General features: G+C 43.9%; 1 protein-coding gene across 4 annotated transcripts in view; it reads right to left on the bottom strand.

Moving 5' to 3' along the window:
• The window catches only part of RAI14 (retinoic acid induced 14), a 149,987-nt gene that overhangs the window by 106,209 nt on the left and 25,853 nt on the right, over positions 1 to 17,925 (bottom strand). For all 4 annotated transcript variants that reach the window (XM_082382221.1, XM_082382223.1, XM_082382224.1 and 1 more), the window contains exon 2: positions 11,086 to 11,168. In XM_082382221.1, coding sequence (XP_082238347.1) covers positions 11,086 to 11,121 — 36 coding nt within the window. In that variant the 5' untranslated portion in view covers positions 11,122 to 11,168. The remainder of the gene's footprint in view (positions 1 to 11,085; positions 11,169 to 17,925) is intronic.

Genomic DNA, 17,925 nt, shown 5'->3' with positions numbered 1-17,925 from the left:
ACAAAGTGAGCAAATGGTGTTGGAAAAATGGTGCCAATAGACTTGCTCGACGCAGGGTTACCACAAACCTTCAATTTTTAAAAAATGCAATATCTGCAAAGCACAATAAAACGAGGTATGCCTGTATATGATATATATATTATATGACAATGCCATATATACATATATGTATGTGTGTGTGTGTGTGTGTGTGTGTGTATATATATATATATATATATATATATATATATATATATATATATATATATATGTATACGAAATGACCATTGACATCCTTCCAAATGGGCAATGCCTTAATTCATTCTTTGCAGTCTGGTTTTATATCCGTATCTGAAGACAGAGCTATACATTACATTCATTAATGACTTAGATTAAATAGGCATGCCCCTACTAAGTTTGTGGATGACTCAATGTGATTATGATGAGTCAGAATTTAATGCAAAAATCAGAGCAACAGATTTATTGAACAAATTTAACTAAGAAAATAAAATTTAACTGGGATAAGCATAGTGTCCTGCATTTGGGTTCAAATATCAAACAGTGCAAGCACACAAAGAGAATAACAGGGCTTTGCAAGCAACAGTGGTAGAAGAGAATCAACAGTAAACTGAGTATGGGGGCTTCCCTGGTGGCGCAGTGGTTAAGAATCTGCCTGCCAATGCAGGGGATATGGGTTCAAGTCCTGGTCCGGGAAGATCCCACATGCCGCAGAGCAACTAAGCCCGTGAGCCACAACTACTGAGCCTGTGCTCTAAAGCCCGTGAGCCACAACTACTGAAGCCCACGTGCTACAACTACTGGAGACCGCGCGCCTAGAGCCCGTGCTCCGCAACAAGAGAAGCCACCGCAATGATAAGCCCGCGCACCGCAACGAAGAGTAGCCCCCGCTCGCCGCAACTAGAGAAAGCCCACGTGCAGCAATGAAGACCCAGTGCAGTCAAAAATAAATAAACAAATAAAATAAATTAAAAAAAAAAAAACAGTACACTGAGTATGCGTGAAGAGGGGAATGTGGGTTAAAAAAAAATTAATATTATGTCAGGTTATAGTAATAAAGCTACGTCTGGGAAATGGAAATGCCACTATTTCAAGTTCTTTTGCAACAAATCTAATGTTTTGCTCAGAATTCTAAGTCCCAATTTGAAAGTAAGTCAAACTGGTATATATGTTCAAATGAAATTGATATAATTAAGAATCCTCATATTTCACAGTTTCATAGATTGCATGCTGACCGAATGAATGTGTGCACTTTAGCGTAACCTAAAACTAAGTTTATAATGTATAATTGTAGGCCTGACATGACTCCCAAACTTTTCTGTGAAGGTGTGGGATCAGGTCGCCACAGTTCCCATCTATGTAAGCAATCCCAAAATGATGACCGTAAATGGTATACTTAACACAGGCCCTGTTAATCCCACTTCTTATCAAACCCAACATATTACTGGACTAAAAGGAAAAGCTTGATTGATAACCTAATATCACCAGCTGGCAACACTCAGGAGCAGTCTCCATTTCAAACATGGAAAAGGCATTTAACTTCACGTGAACAGCATGTCCACCAACAGAACAATGGGAAATCGGGCAAATGGCAACCAGTGTTCACTTCTGGGGTAAAAGTAATCAAAACATAGAACATCTGGCACACCTTTATCACCTAACTCTTTCAGCTGAGACTCACTGTGGAAATTGCCTGTGGCCACGTGTATTTGTTTCCCAGGGCTGCCACCCTAAAGTACCACTAACTGGCTTAAAACAACAGAAACGTATTGTCTCACGGTTCTGGCAGCTAGACGCTCAAGATCAATCAATGTGTTAGCAGGGTTGGTTCCTTCTGAGGGCTGTGAGGGTGAATCTGCCCCACACCTCTCTCCTCTCTTCTGGTGGTTTGAAGACAATCTTTGGTGTTTCCTTGGCTTATAGGTGCATCATCCGGGTCTCCGCCTTCATCTTCGCGTGGTGTTCTTCTCCCTGTGTCTCTTCACATAGTCTTTCCCCTGCACAGGTCTATGTCCAAGTTTCCACTTTTTGTAAGGACACCAGTCATATTGGATTAGGGCTCACCCTAATGACCTCATTCTAACTTGATTACCTTTATAAAGACTCAACTTCCAAATAAGGTCACATGCTGAGGTAGTAGGGGCTAGGACTTCAATATATCTTTTGGGGAATGGGTAGCAGTTCAACTCATAACACTGAGTTAATCTTCTCCGGGACCCATTCCTCCTGCCCCTTGAGGTTTAGCTGGTTTCGTGGCTGCCAGCTAGAGAAAGTGTCTTCCCGCTTCCCTTACAGCTAGGTAGGGGCATGTGACTAAGCTCCAGTCAGTTCCACGCAAGGGAACAATGATTTGTGCACCTTCAGGGTTACATGCTTTAAAAAAGGAAGATGCTTGGGGTTCATTCTCCCTCTTTCTGATTCCGTAAGACTTGAAAGCAGAATTACAATGCAAGACCTAAAAGTCACTTAAAAGGTTCTAGTAGCCACATTAAATAAGAAGGAACGGGTGGAGTGAATTTTAAATTTATTTAGTCCATCATGTCCAGAATATTAGCACTTCAATGTGTAACTATAAAAAATTATTAATAAGGTATTTTACATTCTTTATTTGGTACTAAGTGTTTGAAATGGGTGTGTACTTCACACTTAGGGAACATCTCCGTTTGGACTAGCCACATTTCAAATGCTCAAGAGCCACGTGTGCCAACTGGCTACAGCAATGCAGCACAGCTCTGGAGGGCAGCAGAAGGACATCATAAAAGAACCTGGGGCCCTGGGTGAGCCCACGGAGCAGACCTGTCCTGCTGGCTCTGGAGTGCTTGAAACCTTTACTTAAGGAAACAGTTCTATCTTATTCGATTCCAGGGTATTTTGTTACCACAGCTCACCCCATATCATAATAAATACGTTCTCTGGGGTCTCACTGAAGGACCCTGCAGCTTCTCAGTTATGAAACAACCCTTCAAAGAATGGACACTGACTCCCATGGGGGGAAAAAAAACCCTCCAAAACTGTAGCCCAAGTTTGAAAAATTACCAAGGAAACATTCTCAGCTTTGAGAAATACACTCCCTCCCAGGAGAACATGTGGTTCCTCAGACTTTTTGTTCTTTTCCCACATTATAAATCTCTACACCTCCTGGTCAGTCAGCCCACTGGACAGCCCAGGAGGAAGGAGGGAGGCAGAGACCGTATCATTCAGCCTCCTGAGAAAACCAAAAATGAAATCCTTCAGGCAGTGCTTTTTCAAAAAGTGAAAAAATTTTCACGTGGTAACACCTAATAATTGGATAACCAAGTCAATCAGAACACACTGACTTTCCTTGTTTAAAAGGAGGTGGGGACTCAAAAGGAAAGTCAAGGCTCGTCACTAATGTCATCTTTTTTTTTTTTTTAACATTTTATTTATTTATTTATTTTTGGCTGTGTTGGGTCTTCGTTTCTGTGCGAGGGCTTTCTCTAGTTGCGGCAAGTGGGGGCCACTCTTCATCGCGGTGCGCGGGCCTCTCATTATCGCGGCCTCTCTTGTTGTGGAGCACAGGCTCCAGACGCGCAGGCTCAGTAATTGTGGCTCACGGGCCTAGTTGCTCCGCGGCATGTGGGATCTTCCCAGACCAGGGCTCGAACCCGTGTCCCCTGCATTGGCAGGCAGATTCTCAACCACTGCGCCACCAGGGAAGCCCTCATCTTTTTTTTTTAAAATATTTATTTTTTTTTTTTTTATTTATGTTTTTGGCTGCATCGGGTCTTAGTTGCAGCACGTGGGATCTTAGTTCCCTGACCAGGGATGGAACCGGAGTCCCTTGCATTGGAAGGCGGATTCTTAACCACTGGATCACTGGGGAAGTCCCACTAATGTCATCTTTATAGATACTGGGCCTTCGACTCATGCTAACACCTGCTGCCATAGAAATGAAAATAACCACCTCTTACAGCAAAGATCTGTGGATAGAAACACAACTGAAAATCTCCACGGAATGAATTCAGAAGCAATTCCTATTTCACTCCAGAGGAAAAGTTACATACAAGAATTTATCAAGCAAAAAAAATCGAGGTCAGCAATAGTTCGAAATGATTACATAATTAATTCAGAATAAAGAGATAATAGGTAATAACCTAGATGATTCACTGCTTATGTAGACGATCAGATTTCCCCAAGTTTAGAGGCCAGCTTCTGAGTTTCATATTGGTCTCCAGCTGCAGCTGGAATGGTATCAGGTTTAACCAAGAATTCCTGCAATTATGGTCTGGGGTAACTATTTGGGTTGGCCAAAAAGTTTCTTTGGGTTTTTTCCATAACATCTTATGGAAAAGCCTAAATGAACTTTTTGGCCAACACAATAGAATGAGGCTGTGGTCCAGTTAGCCAGCAATAGGGCTCCATTTAGAATTAGAATTAGTTTTCCTAACTGCAGCAGAACAGCAGAAAGTAGCAGCATCTGTCCTCTCTTGCTTTAAAAGTTCAGTCTGAAGTGCATTTGCCTCTCAGGAAGCAACCCAAGATTTTCCCAGATCCTCCCCTGCCCAGGGTAATGACACTAATGTTGGGGAGCTTTGCCACTGTGGAGAGCACTGATAATAATAAGGTCATTCTATGGGTCTTTATTGCTTAGGGCAATAGAGCAGAATTCACTTCCTGCAGTTTTCAGCTTTGGAACTTAGGAAAGGGAATGCCCTGTGCCAACAGGTGTGTATAGCTGTTGCCAGTACAAGCTCTGGCATCATGATAAACCGGGGTTCAGATCTCTCTGCCATTTATCGAATGTGCGACTTTGTCCAAGTTACTTAACTTCCCTCAACCTTAATTTCTCCCTCTGTAAATTGCTATTATAGTAATGGTCTTTACTGGATACAATTTTGTGAGCATTACACGTAAAGGGTTTGCTACAGTGCCTGGCACACAGTAAGCATTCAATCAATGAGAACTATTCTCCTAATTTCTGTTGCAGTAGGTCAGCGATCAATACGTGTTTACTCTTGTGATTAATATTATGTGTTTACCCTTGTGATTAATATTATGTATTAGGCACTGACACCCACTAAAAAAAATGTGATACTCTAGCCTCACTCTATTAGACACTGAAAATAGTCCAAAAGATGACAAGAAACTGTGGAGTTAACATTTATGAGCGCACATGCTCAGTGGGGGAGTGCCAGGGCTCCCGAGAAACTGCTCTAGATAGAAAAGGATGGAGGTATGTTTTGGGTTGAACTGTGTGCCCCATCCTGACACACACCCTGCAAAATTGATAAGTTGGAGTCTTAAGTACCTCAGAATATGGCCTGATCTGGAGATGGGGTCTTTACAAAGATAATCAAATCAAAATGACGTCATCAGGGTGGGCCCTAATCCAATATGACTGGTGTCCTTATAAAAAAAAGGAGAAATTTGAAGAGAGAGAGACACACACAGAGAGATCACCATGTGAAGATGAAGGCAGAGATCAGGGTGACGCATCTCCAAGCCAATGACTGCCAGCAAACCACCAGACAAAGCTGGGAGAGGCATGGATCCCATTCACCTTCACAGCCCTCACCAGGAAGCAGCCCTGCCAACACCTTGATCTCAAACTTCTAGTTCCCAGAACTGTGAGACAATACACTAAGGCTGTTTAAACCACTCAATTTGTGTTTACGGCAGCCCTAGGAAACTTATACAAGGTGAAATCAGGCAGCAAGCAGATTCCCCACTTAAGACGGGCTGACAAGACCTGGAGAAACTACGTAGCATGACATGAACCTGACCAAATTCTCTGCAGAAGTTTACAAGAGTCTCAAGACCTCCATCCCAAAAGGTCACCTCTGATGTATTTTTAAATTACGTCGACAAAAACAAAGAGGCTTAGCTTTACAATAGATTTGGCCAAGGCTCCTCCGTCAAGAGGCTCGGATTTTAAATACTCTCATTTTTTTGCATGTATGGTGGGGGAGGGAGTCTTGGGCATCTGTAAAAACTTATTATAAATGACGAAAAACTCCTTGAAAAAATACCTTGGCAGAGACGTGGATTATTGACCTTCATGAGAGCTATTCTCTCAACAGGCAACAAATTCAAACTCCTGTCTGAGCAGGATGTATCTGGTTCCTCAAGATTCACGGGGTACGTGCATTCTTTGGCTGAAAGCTGCAATCGTTAGTAGCTGCTGCAGAAAGAAATACCATCAATTTAATCTCTCATGGAGCCAGCCATTTTCAACTGGCTGCCTTTTTTTGTTGTTTGTTTCCCTAAATGGAACGTCCACTGCTTCCCTATTATAATGGAAAACAGAATTGGGAACAAATCTTTCATAAAATTAAACACACACCCACAAAGTAAACTCTGAAGGCCTCGATGATGTTTGAGAGGCAGTTCTCAAGATTTGTTACAAAGATCTTTCAACCCTTTTTCCCATCCCTCAGCCTCCACCCATTTCACTCAAGGCACTAAAAATTGGCATTTACAAAGAAATTCCAGAAGCCCGAGCATTTTATTAGCAAAGGGAAATCCCAACCTTCTTGGCCTCATTTCTCATGATGACAGCTCATTTTTCCATGTGGAACCACGTACTAGTTGCGGCAAATATTTAAAGAGGTAAAGAAGCTACTTTCAAACTAGTCATAAAAGAAATAAATAATGATGATTTAGTACTCTGTGCTTACTTTATAAGCGTAAAAAGTCAAGTACATCCATTTTTAAAACTAGAATGAAAAATTTATAGCGTTCTTACGAAAAGACTCAGAGCCATGCCACGGGCACTTTCCTGGGCTCTTGACGCTTCACTGTTCCGCATATCAAGGGCAATTTTTGGAAACTGAGTCTACCCACTGTGCTTCACGGCTGGTTCCCCTGCATTACCCTTTCCTCTCCTCCTCTCCTAACCATCGTTGCAAATCCTATGCATCCCCAAGGCCTGGAAGAAGCTTCATCTCCATAAAGCCCCCCCCAATTTTCCCATTTCCAGTGATTTACCCCTCTCTGAAAATCTAAGGCATTTATCATCCAGGTCTCACAATTCAACAAGTGGTTATATCATCCTGGAGATCCTTTTAATATCTATATTATACATGATCTGTATTTTGCCTTAGTTATTTCCTGTGTGTAGTTTTTCTCCTCCCACCTCGGCTTATGAGCTTCTTCAAGACAAGAACCATCCCTCACATTTCTCCTGTATCCTTTCCAGTATCTAACCCAAGTTCAAGGATGCGCCAAATCAAATTAGAAATGGGAACTGGAAAATGTCATCCACGTTAGGATTTCTTTGGCCTCTGTGGATTAACTGCAGGCTCACAATTATGTTTAGGGATTAAAGCAAGGAGACAAGGACAGTATCTAACCACAGCCCAGGGAATCGGGCTCATTCCCCTAGGTCACACACAAAAACCCACCCTTGACTTAGCAGCCGTCTGGATCAAGTGTTCCAGAAAAGGACACTCGGAGGAAATCTCTACCTGCCTGATGGTCTTGGTGCAGCACAATGACCTTCAGGCCATCCACGGGGGGCTCCTTTGGGCCACACTTGTCCTTTCTCACTCCTGGGATTTGCTCTCAATGGCCACAAACTCATCTGGCTGCAGACCTCCCAGACACAGGCTGGCTGAAACATGATCATGCCCGCGGGTCACCTGCCTTCTCTTTATGAGAGCCCGAACATGATCTGCTGTCCCTCTTCTTCCTACTCCCCCCAGAAACACAAAGGGCCCTTTCTTTCCCCTTCTCCTTTCAGCCTCACACAAAGACAAGCAGGAAAATTTGATGGCTGAGGGTTTAGGGTTGTTCTTTGAGAGACACCACTCACTTCAGGTAAAGAACATTATAGTTTGGCTCACTGAACTGAATATAAACCGTTTAAAACTTGTTTTTCTTGTAAAAAGTGGTACATGTGGGTGCATACACATATACCAAAAAATGCAAACCCCACGGCACCCAGTGAAAAGCAAAGCTCCCTCCCGCACCCACTCCTAGCTCTGTACCCCTCCTCAGAGGCAGCAAGTGCTGGCAGATTATTCTGTCCTCCAGACCACTTTTCAGCCTACTTTTATCATCGTGGATTTCTTTTTTTAAAACCATAATTATACTATTGACTCATTGTTTACTTTTAATTAGCAATTAAATGAGCAATTTTAAAATAATTTTCAATTTTAAAAATATTCAAAGTCAGTAAAATATTTCACACATGAAATAAAGTTGGCACCAACAAAAATATTACTTTGCAGTTTGCCCTATTTGACTATTTTAAATTTTAGACACAAATAAGAATTCCCAATGGTCACGTAGAATAACAGAATTGAGAGAACTCTAGTTGCTTCTTTCGTGTTACAATCACTCTGGTATCGTTTTCATCTCAAATCTACTGCTTAAATGGAGAAATACATGTTGTAAGAGAGAGAGGAGGCCCTCACTGCCCAGGCTTGAGCTCTGAAGACCCCTCACGATACCCAAGCAGGAGGCAGGAACCCTCCCAAGGCAAGCTTGTAGTGAGTCTGAACCTGTCTGCCAACCACAGCGCTGAAGTCCTCTGAACTATAGCATGGGTTTCTGATTAAGAGGAAGAAAGATTTACCAAGCATCTCCTGAGTGCCAGGCCTAAGATGTGTGCCTTACAGGCACCAGCATATTAACCTTCACAACAACTTCGTGAGGCTAATACTATTTCCTCTGCTTTTCAGGTGAGAAACCTGGGGGTTCAGGGAAGGGAAGAGACTTGCCCAAGGCCACAGACCTAGGTCCAAGGTCGCTTTTCCAAGCTACTGCCTGGACTGTTCTGTTTCATAAAATCAAACCTCCATCCAAATTTCCTCTTTCAGGAAACCTGGGCTCTGGAATCAGGCTACTTTGGCACAAAAACTGGCTATACAACTTTGAGCTAGAAGAACCCAGGCCCAGGCAAGGGACTGGAGCTCCCTGGGTCTCAGTTTCTTCATCTGGAAAATCAGCCTGACAATAATACCTACCACGTCAGGTCTGTGGCAAGATTAAATGAAGTTCACGTAATGAGCCTGGCATAGTGTCTGACATATAGTAAATACTTTATAATGGTTAGCTCTTCAAGCTGGGGTTTGAAACGGTTTTCTTTCTTGCTTTTATTCCCTCCATCTCACAGTACAGTGATGGCACTCGGGGAAGCAATCTGGGATGAAATTGGGGAGCCATCTGATACTGTCTGGCCCCATAATACCAATTTCTTTTGCTCTCCTCCCCCAAGCGTGCTCCTCTAACGTTTTTTCCCTTCGTACTAACTGCCAAAACCACGGCCTTTCTGCGGCCAAATCTCAGACGCTTTTAATAGTGTTATTCCTGTGACTTTTTTCCCTAAATCATGGAAATATTTCAGTTTTTATTTTAAAAACTAGATTCCAGCAACACCCTCCCTAAGGCCACCAGTTTTTAATTTTTAAACCAAAAGTGTACGCTCCTATCATTTCCCCCTGCCCCTGTTCATATATCATGGAATTCGAGACTGATTAAATTTTGCTAAAACAATCTCAACTTGTGCAAATGGAAGCTGCCCAAATTCCCTTGGAATGGAAAAGGTATTTGTTAACCTGGTCACACAATTTACAAACCCGTATCTGCTCGACTGGGCAACATTTTCCATTTAATTGTCTTTCCCTTCTTAACTGAAAGTCCAATGAGGTCTGCAGGTTGTAGCATCATTGGGCCAGCAAATGAGGAGGTGGAAGGGGGTTTCTTTGGGGAGTGGCAGGTGCAAGGGGTGAAGGAAGTCAGATGACCAAGGCTCTCACTCCGGCCAAAGGCTAGGTGGACGACTTCGGCCAAGTCTCTTCACATTCTCTGAGTTGTAGTTAACTTACCTGAAGAATGAGAAGGTGAGGCCCGCTTTTTCCTAAAAACCCTCTCTAGCTCTAACTTCCTTTCAGCACGACAAGATTCTGCAATCATCCCACAAGCATCTCATCTGGTCTGGGCCTTATCAGGGCAGTAAGTTACATGTCATGATGCAGCCTCAGGAGATAAGCTTCAGCCAAAAGGAGGTGTGTGTGGGTGTGGGTGTGCGTGTGTGTGTGCGTGTGCGTGTGTGATGTTAGCCATAAAAGACACGGCCTCCACTTATTGCAAAAATGCGGCTGTACCAAGCTGTCATATAATTCATGGCACAGAAATAAAATCCAGGTTCACCTTTAATTACCTAATGTAAAATGACAGCCAAGCAAACCCAGTAGGAGGGTGACACATCTGAGCTTCCATCTCACACCCTTCCATGAATTGCTCCCATTCAACCATTCTGCTCCAAGCATCTGGAGTGCAGCTAGTACAAGACTGGAACCTCGGCAGGTTTTACGAGGTGACCTTTTGTTACAATAGCATCATGTATAATCCTGCTGCTATGTTGTCTTTCTCCATTTTCTCCTCTGGGAGACTTTGTCTCGTAATTCTGACATCATAACTGGTTCCTCCAATCCAGTCTTTTATGATGAATAACAAATGAGGAAGAACCCCAGGAATGCTGGGGGAATAAAGGTGCAGGCAGCAATAGATATTGCTGTTTCACCACAAGAGCCTAACAGAATTTAAAAGTTTTCTAAACGCCAAGACGAACCTTGCTAACACGTAATTCCTAACCACTTTCTTGAGACTAGCTTCCTCTAAAAATGACATTCTGAATCAGATCTGGGGGGACTTTAACGACGCTGAGGCATTTGACTGATTCTTTTTGTTAAGGTGTTTAATTTCAGCCGGTATGAGGACTGGTAGGTTGTTTTAAGGACTTTAGCTTTTATTCCAAGTGAGATGCAGAGCTGGTGGGTGGAGGGGGGAGGGTTTGAGCAGTAGTCTCATTAGAATTTTAAAAGGAATACTCTGGCACTTTATAGAGAATCAAGGGGGGGGAAAAAGATGTTTAATTTGACTGTTCCTTTCTCTCCAAGGCACAGATGCCAGGAGTAAAAAAAAAAAAAAAAAGTCATTTTCAGAAGCTATACACAAAGAGCAAGGAACCTAGAACACGCCGTTCACAAAAGCCACCCTGAGCTGGGCCCCAGAGCGCTTCTGGCTTCTGTAGTTGATTAACCCAGCACCTTATCACGGTACGAGGGAGGGTATTGCTTGCTGCAGCCCCAGGAACGTGGGGGGAACAGCCAGACCACTTACGTCACTCTTCCTGAACTTGGCTTTCAAGCTCTTCATGTTTAGTCCATTCAGCCTTCCAGAGCTCTAGAGGAGACTTTCAGCACCTAACCAGAGGAAGAAAAGAAGAAATTAAGTATCTAGGTTTCCAAACAAACACTATAGATACTCCCTCCTGAATGGATTAGGACTTCGGGCCATGGGTAGGCGACTGGGGTTGAGTCAGGAAGGTGGTCAGGGTTAAGGGCTGGGAAGTGGTAAAGAACATATGTTATTCCCATTCGTGATACTACCTGGAACCTTCTGACATTTTCAAGTTAACCAAAACTTTAAATTTTATCCCAACTTCCCATTCAAAGTAGAAAAAGCTTAAGTAACTGCTGACCTGTCACTGCACAAAATACAGTATCCACGTGCCTAACTCACTCCTCTCCACACCCTTCACATTATAGTTATACCCTCAGCCTCCTCTGGAAGGGCCACAGTAGTGAAGCATGATAAGGAAAACAGCTCATATTCCAGATGCCATTCATTCCCTATTTATTTTTCTCAGTGTGGCTTCTTTTCTTCCCCCTCCTAGATGCACAGGGCAATGAGTGAAAAATGCAAGAAACAACAAAACCTCCCTCACTGAATACCTCATTCCTCAGGAAGCCACTCAAAACAGTGAAAGACTCCCTCCAGGTTGTCGTGGGACCCAGTGATTCAGAGCCAGAGCTGGAAAAGATTTAAGAAACCACCTCATTTAGGAGGGGTCTGTGGTCCCTTTAGAAAGTGAAGGTAATTTTTGGAGTGACAGTATATATGTACTTTTTTTAAGAGAAGAAAGTTCCTGTTTTCATCAGATTCGGCAAGGGGGTTGTCACCCTTCAAAAGGTAAGACTATTGATCTAGTCTAAGCCCCTCATTTTCCAGAGGTCCAGACAGAGCCTTCTCAGAGAAGTGAAGAAACCTGTCTGCATCCCCAAAACCTCTGTATGATAAAATTCAGAACCAGACCCCAAAGTCAGACTGATGGTTGAATGCCTTTTCCCCTGCCCTAGAGCTTTAAAACTAAAACCCAAAAGTAAACTCCTGTGCTAAAATATGGTACGAACTTGATCTTTTCCATCTTCAAACCTGGAAAATGTACAGTGTGGAACCCTCACGTTTAGGTCAAAAAGGCCAGAAAAATCTATGTGCAAGTTCCCATCACCTAGTAAGCGCTCCAGAAATGTAACTTCAAGCCTCAGTTGACAAAGTGAGAACAGGGGACCATCAACAGTCCTGTCCATTTGAGGACTAAGGAAGGGTGGTCGGATGTGGACCACAGTCGACCATTATTTTTCAAAAGCCTTTCAAGGTCATCATGTTTCTCCGCCATCCTTATCATTCTGGACTAAACCGATTTGAGGAAATAGAGCAGGGGAAATGCAAGCAACTGAAAGTCTGGACTCATCCCTCCTCAGCTCTTCATCGACACCTCCAGAAGTGGTCCAGCAGCTCCCTGGCTTCTAGTTTGTTTACTTTCATTCTGCTGCCCTTAAGCAGGGCCCTTGGGTGAACAGTATGAAAACCCGGTCATCATAAAGCACCTCAATGACATTAATCTGGAGGCCACACCATTAGGCGGCCTCCCAGTGGTCCCTTTCAATCTTCCCAGCCTCAGCAGGGGTGACAGAATGTGTGTTGCCTTGGAAACCACACACACTGTAATTACACCTTGTTAACTGCCACGTATTTAACCACAGAGAAGGCTGGGCTGATACCTGAACAGCAAAGTACAGACTCTGAGACTGTTTCTGGAGGTTGGCCCCCTCCTTAATCTGAATCAGAAGGACCTGGGGACAGTTTGCTAAATGCAAAAGTCAATGGAAATTGAATCTCAGGAGCAGGGCCCAGGGACCTCCTTGGTTGAATATTTATTTGGCATACAAGTTTGAGAACCTAGAAATAAGTTACGTGAAACAGGAACTCTCCTTATCAAAGCGCTGGTTTATAAAACAGCCCTTCTTCATGTCAAAGCAAACCACCTTTGATGAATCCGAGTAGAAATAATGATAATCAGATGTTCCCAACCTGTCACTGGCTCATGGTTCTCCATCAAAAGTAGCTAGAAAATGGAAATCGCCCTTTAAGTTCAATTCCTTCCACCCTCTGGGTGAAGTGCTAATAACCAAGAAAAGAGGCCAAATCCATGCAGCAGGAAAAGAAGCAAAGAGAAACCCGGGCTTAGATAATCCACAAACTGTGTAGCCCATCAAGGTGGAACCACCCAAAGCATTCCTTCAGGCAAGAACACAATGTCTTAGGCGAAGTTGGGTCGGATTTTTGTTTGAGGTCATGTTGGGGCGGGGAGTGTTCATGGGTGTGGTGCTAGTTTTTTTGGGTGTTTGTCTTTGTGTTCGCAGCCCCCCAACCCACCCCCAGCATGGCAGTGAGAAGTATGCAAACGAACAATTAAGAGGATTAAGTAAATAAAGCAAGTAATTCCAAAAATTCCCAGGGGGAGGTATTAGCTGTGAAGTGAATGTTTTCCTGGAATCAAGGCTCTGGGTGTGTGAGAGCTGGGTGGTCCAAGAGTATAACTCCAGGATGACAGAGATAGGGGTCAAGGGTAAAGAAGTTCTGGAAACCCACAGAATAGTACCTTCAGAAACAAGAACTGTAGCTGGGGGTAATTCAAGTTAGTAACAGATCACAGCTTTCCCAGTATTGGTAAAAGAACCTAACCCCTGGAAGCCAGGACTAGGGGGAAGTCACCTGCCCCTGAAATGATGCTGGGCTCTGCCTCGATACCTCCTCCTCTTCCCCAAGAGGACCCACGAGTCAATCAGCGACTTGCCTTCCTTGGGTCAGCTGGAATCTTACAGCTCTAATTCCCAAATTCAAACTTCCAAAGGCCAGACTGGATAAAGTGACATCTATCAATTTAGCCAGGCTACACTACTAGCAGTCCTTGGAAAAGTCACTTAATCAAGATGCTTAGATCAAAAGAGTTGCGGTGAAGCCAAATTAATTGCACGGGAGTCTCATTTGAATGGTTCAAAAAGAGGATGAAATGTTTCACGTATATGGGAAAGGGTGTTTGAATCACATTCTCCCCTTTCAAGCATGTCTACCCACTGAGCAGAAATGTTAGTCAGTTTGCTCCCTGCGCAAACCCAGAATAAGTCACTGAAACACAGCTTCGTCACCCGTCATCATGTGATGTCACTCCATCGCGGAGGATGGAGTAGGGCAGAGATGCACAAACGTGCTGCCCTCTCATCTGAAATACTAGATCCAACAAACGGGGTTTGTTAATCCATTTTCTCTTTAAAAATAATGTAACTCTCAATCAAAGCTTAACATGAGCTACCTTATCTGATATAATTCTAGCCTGAATCAAAAAAGCTTGATATTAGCCTATAGGGCTACAGTATGAACTAATAAGTTAGACTTCTTTGAGTATTAAAAATGGCTTACAATAGATACAGAGTTTCCTTTTGGGGTGATGAAAATGTTCTACATTTACTGCCATGATAGCTGCACAACCTGTGAACGTACCAAAAGCCATTCAATTGTATAATTCAAATGGGCAAGTTGAGGAGGATGTGACTGAACAAAGCTGTTGTTTTTTTCAAAAGTTTAATAATCTCCATTACCTCTCCGATCCTTAGAGTTAAAAAAAATTCCAGGTTAGAAACGTCTGGACTGACTGAAAATGAACTTCGAAGGAACAAAGGCTAAACAAGCAGTGCCCTTAGTGCTAACATGTGGTTGCTCCTAGATTCTCTTTATTTAGCCATTTCTCTACCGTAAGCCACCCCCAGCTGAAACGGTTAGAAAAAAACGCTCCTGTCTTCTATCTTCCAACCACTCCTTCTCCCACCCGCCCCCGCTTCCACCCTGACATATGACGCAAAGATTATTTCATAAGACAACGCTGGCAATTATGTCAGCACATAAGGGTCCTCTTGGAGCTCCAGCCAGGTATTTGGATTCTGTAATCAGAGGTGAGGCTCAGAAATCTGTAATTTTTCTTTTTTTAAACTTGCCGGGTGATTTGGATGCTCAGTTAGATTGGGAACCACTGTTCTAGACTCAGTGATACCATACCTATAATTGACACCTTCATTAAAGATAATCTAGGGACACTGTATAAGTAGATATAATACACCAACATTTTCGAGCATTGACTGAACCTTTCAAAATATTGTGTGGGGTGAGAGGGGAGCCCTCTACACTAAAATCTAGGAGAGAAACTAGCCGGTTACCCGTGGCCACTAAGAAACGATATGAACTCGCAAAGGCATATGGCAGTGGTACACACATGTACATTTTCCTGAATCACAGGAATGTATTAGCATCCAAGATGCCATACCCCAGGATTCAAGGGCAGTGGTTTAAAACAATTCCCTGTGAATCACCACAGCATTAGAGGAGCAGAGTGAATAAGTGTCCTCACTCTAACTCATCCGTCAGTCGTGGAATTGTGGAGATAACTCCACGGAATCCTCAGTAACACCAGAACACTAACGTGTACCTCAGACAGGCTTCAGGATTTTTTCTTCCAAGTGAAAAGAACATCAGACTTAAAATCCAAAGCACTGAAGAGGACATTGAACCAATGCAAGAAACTAAAATTAAAATACTTCTAGCCTTGTCAGCATCTACTACCTCTTCCCCCTCAAGTACCTGTTTTCTCAGACAATCATCTCTCTCCCACAAACATGGAATTTGAACCAAAAGCTATGAACGCTCAATGCTCTCAATCTGGCAAGACAAATACTATAAAAGGTAACTCCCCAAGGGGCAGTTTGGATGGCGTGACAGGCTCTCTCGTCAGGGACATCTTTATCTGGAGAGACCTTTCACAGCATCAGAGAAGTCTTCACCATAGGGGTAGGGTCTAAGTGGCTATAAAGGAAACTCAGGATTTGGGCAAGCTGATGAGAAAAGGGCACCTTGTCAGGTCTTTCCCGCAAGATCAGGCACACCCATCTGAGGTTTCCCAGGCAAGGGTCAGACACCTGTCCAAGCTCTGCCAGCAGTCCTAGAAGCTTCTCTCAGAAGGCTGTGTAGGTATGGTGGGAATCATTGCAAAGTTCTCTCCAAATATCCTCCCCCAATCTCCACACACCCTCACCCTTTTAGACCTTGGATGTGAGCAAGGGGTTCAAGAGTCCCAATACCGGGCTTCCCTGGTGGCGCAGTGGTTGAGAATCTGCCTGCCAATGCAGGGGACACGGGTTCGAGCCCTGGTCTGGGAAGATCCCACATGCCACGGAGCAACTAGGCCCGTAAGCACAACTACTGAGCCTGCGCGTCTGGAGCCTGTGCTCCACAAAAAGAGAGGCCGCGATAGTGAGAAGCCCGCCCACCGCGATGAAGAGTGGCCCCCGCTTGCCGCAACTAGAGAAAGCCCTCGCACAGAAAAGAAGAGCCAACACAGCCATAAATAAATTAATTAATTAATTAATTTTTTAAAAAAGAGTCCCAATACCAATTTTGGACAAATCTGAAAATGTACATCTCAGGCTGTTTACATTGGAATGGAGGATTTTCAGGGTAGAGTTTTCATTTTGCTTATTACTCGGGTGCTAGCCATTGGCATAAAATCGGTGTTTCCTGATGGAATGTGTAGGACAAAGATACGGGTCAGGTGCCTGGGTAGCCTTTAGACTTTGCCCTTGACCTCAGCAAGGCTCTCTTTGGTCCCAAATGGACTGGGTTAGCTGTACTGGGGTTTGAGTAAACTCCGTGATCAGTTTTCACATCTACATGTGAAAACATTAAGAAGCTAAAAAAAAAACAAACAAACCAAAACCACCAACTCATTTGGCCTATGAATCTTACCAGGTTGCCCCTCCCTTTCCCGTCCTGCCTGCCTCTCCTCTCTCATGGCTGTGCTCCCCCCGGCAGCATCTCCCTAACCACATGCTGAGCTCAGCCAAGGGAGCTGACCATTTCAGTAATGGAATGTAAGAGTCAACAGAGAGCAAGGACCATCCACTAGAATCCTGGGGGCAAGCGCTTAGGATAGAGATTTTATCAGCCTGATACAAAGCAGGCCAAGGACTCCGCCAAATCTACATGCCCGGTCTATTATTATTGCATGAGATTCTACCACTTCCAGTCAGGGAGCTTCTCAACAAGGAAAAAGTCCATCCTGGCCACGCCCAAGTCTTCACCACTAACCTCAGCAGGATTCTCTGCACGGTCCACACTCAGCAGAAGTTCACCGAGGCTGAGAGAAAGGATGAGCGACCAAGCACTGAGTGTCAAATTGGAAGCACAAAGATAGAACAGACGTTTCATTCCAAAGTAAGCGGCCAGTCCAGGACACATATTTTCAAAGGATTTAGCTGAAAACTGGTAACAGGACTCTCAAACCTTCACTCACATCCGGGGTTTAAAAGGATCGGAGCACGTGGAGAATGGGGGTGGATCTTTCTTCAGAGAGAACTATGCAGTGATTCCCATCACGCCTACTCAACCTCACCAGAAAGGCCTACAGGACCCCTTGGAGAGACTGGACAGGGGTGTCTGATCCTTGCCTGGAAAATCTAAAAGGTGGGAGACAAACTGGCCTAAGCTGTGAGGATGGGGAAAAAAGGAGCGGCGGCTGCTGGGCTGTGATCAGCCTGAACGCTGGAGTTTATCTGAGCACAGATGTACGCCTCCTGTAGACCAGATGTAGACAATTCATGAGAGACGGTAGTAAGCTGTCGTGGATCCTGTCTAACAGAGTGGATGAGAGGGTGAAGAGAGCAGGGAGAAGCTGATTCCCAGATAGAGAAGCAACAAAGCAGAGGTGAGTACATCACCTGCATCGAGGGAATCAGAGGGGTCCCCAGTGATGGTCCAGGAGTGGAACAAGGAAGGGGAGAGGGATCTCCA

Source organism: Balaenoptera borealis (assembly GCF_965194805.1).
Source record: "Balaenoptera borealis genome assembly, chromosome: 2".
In the NCBI taxonomy this organism is placed as follows: Eukaryota; Metazoa; Chordata; class Mammalia; order Artiodactyla; family Balaenopteridae; genus Balaenoptera; species Balaenoptera borealis.
The sequence above is the reverse complement of the archived record's forward strand: the minus strand, read 5'-3'. Positions and strand labels throughout refer to the sequence as shown.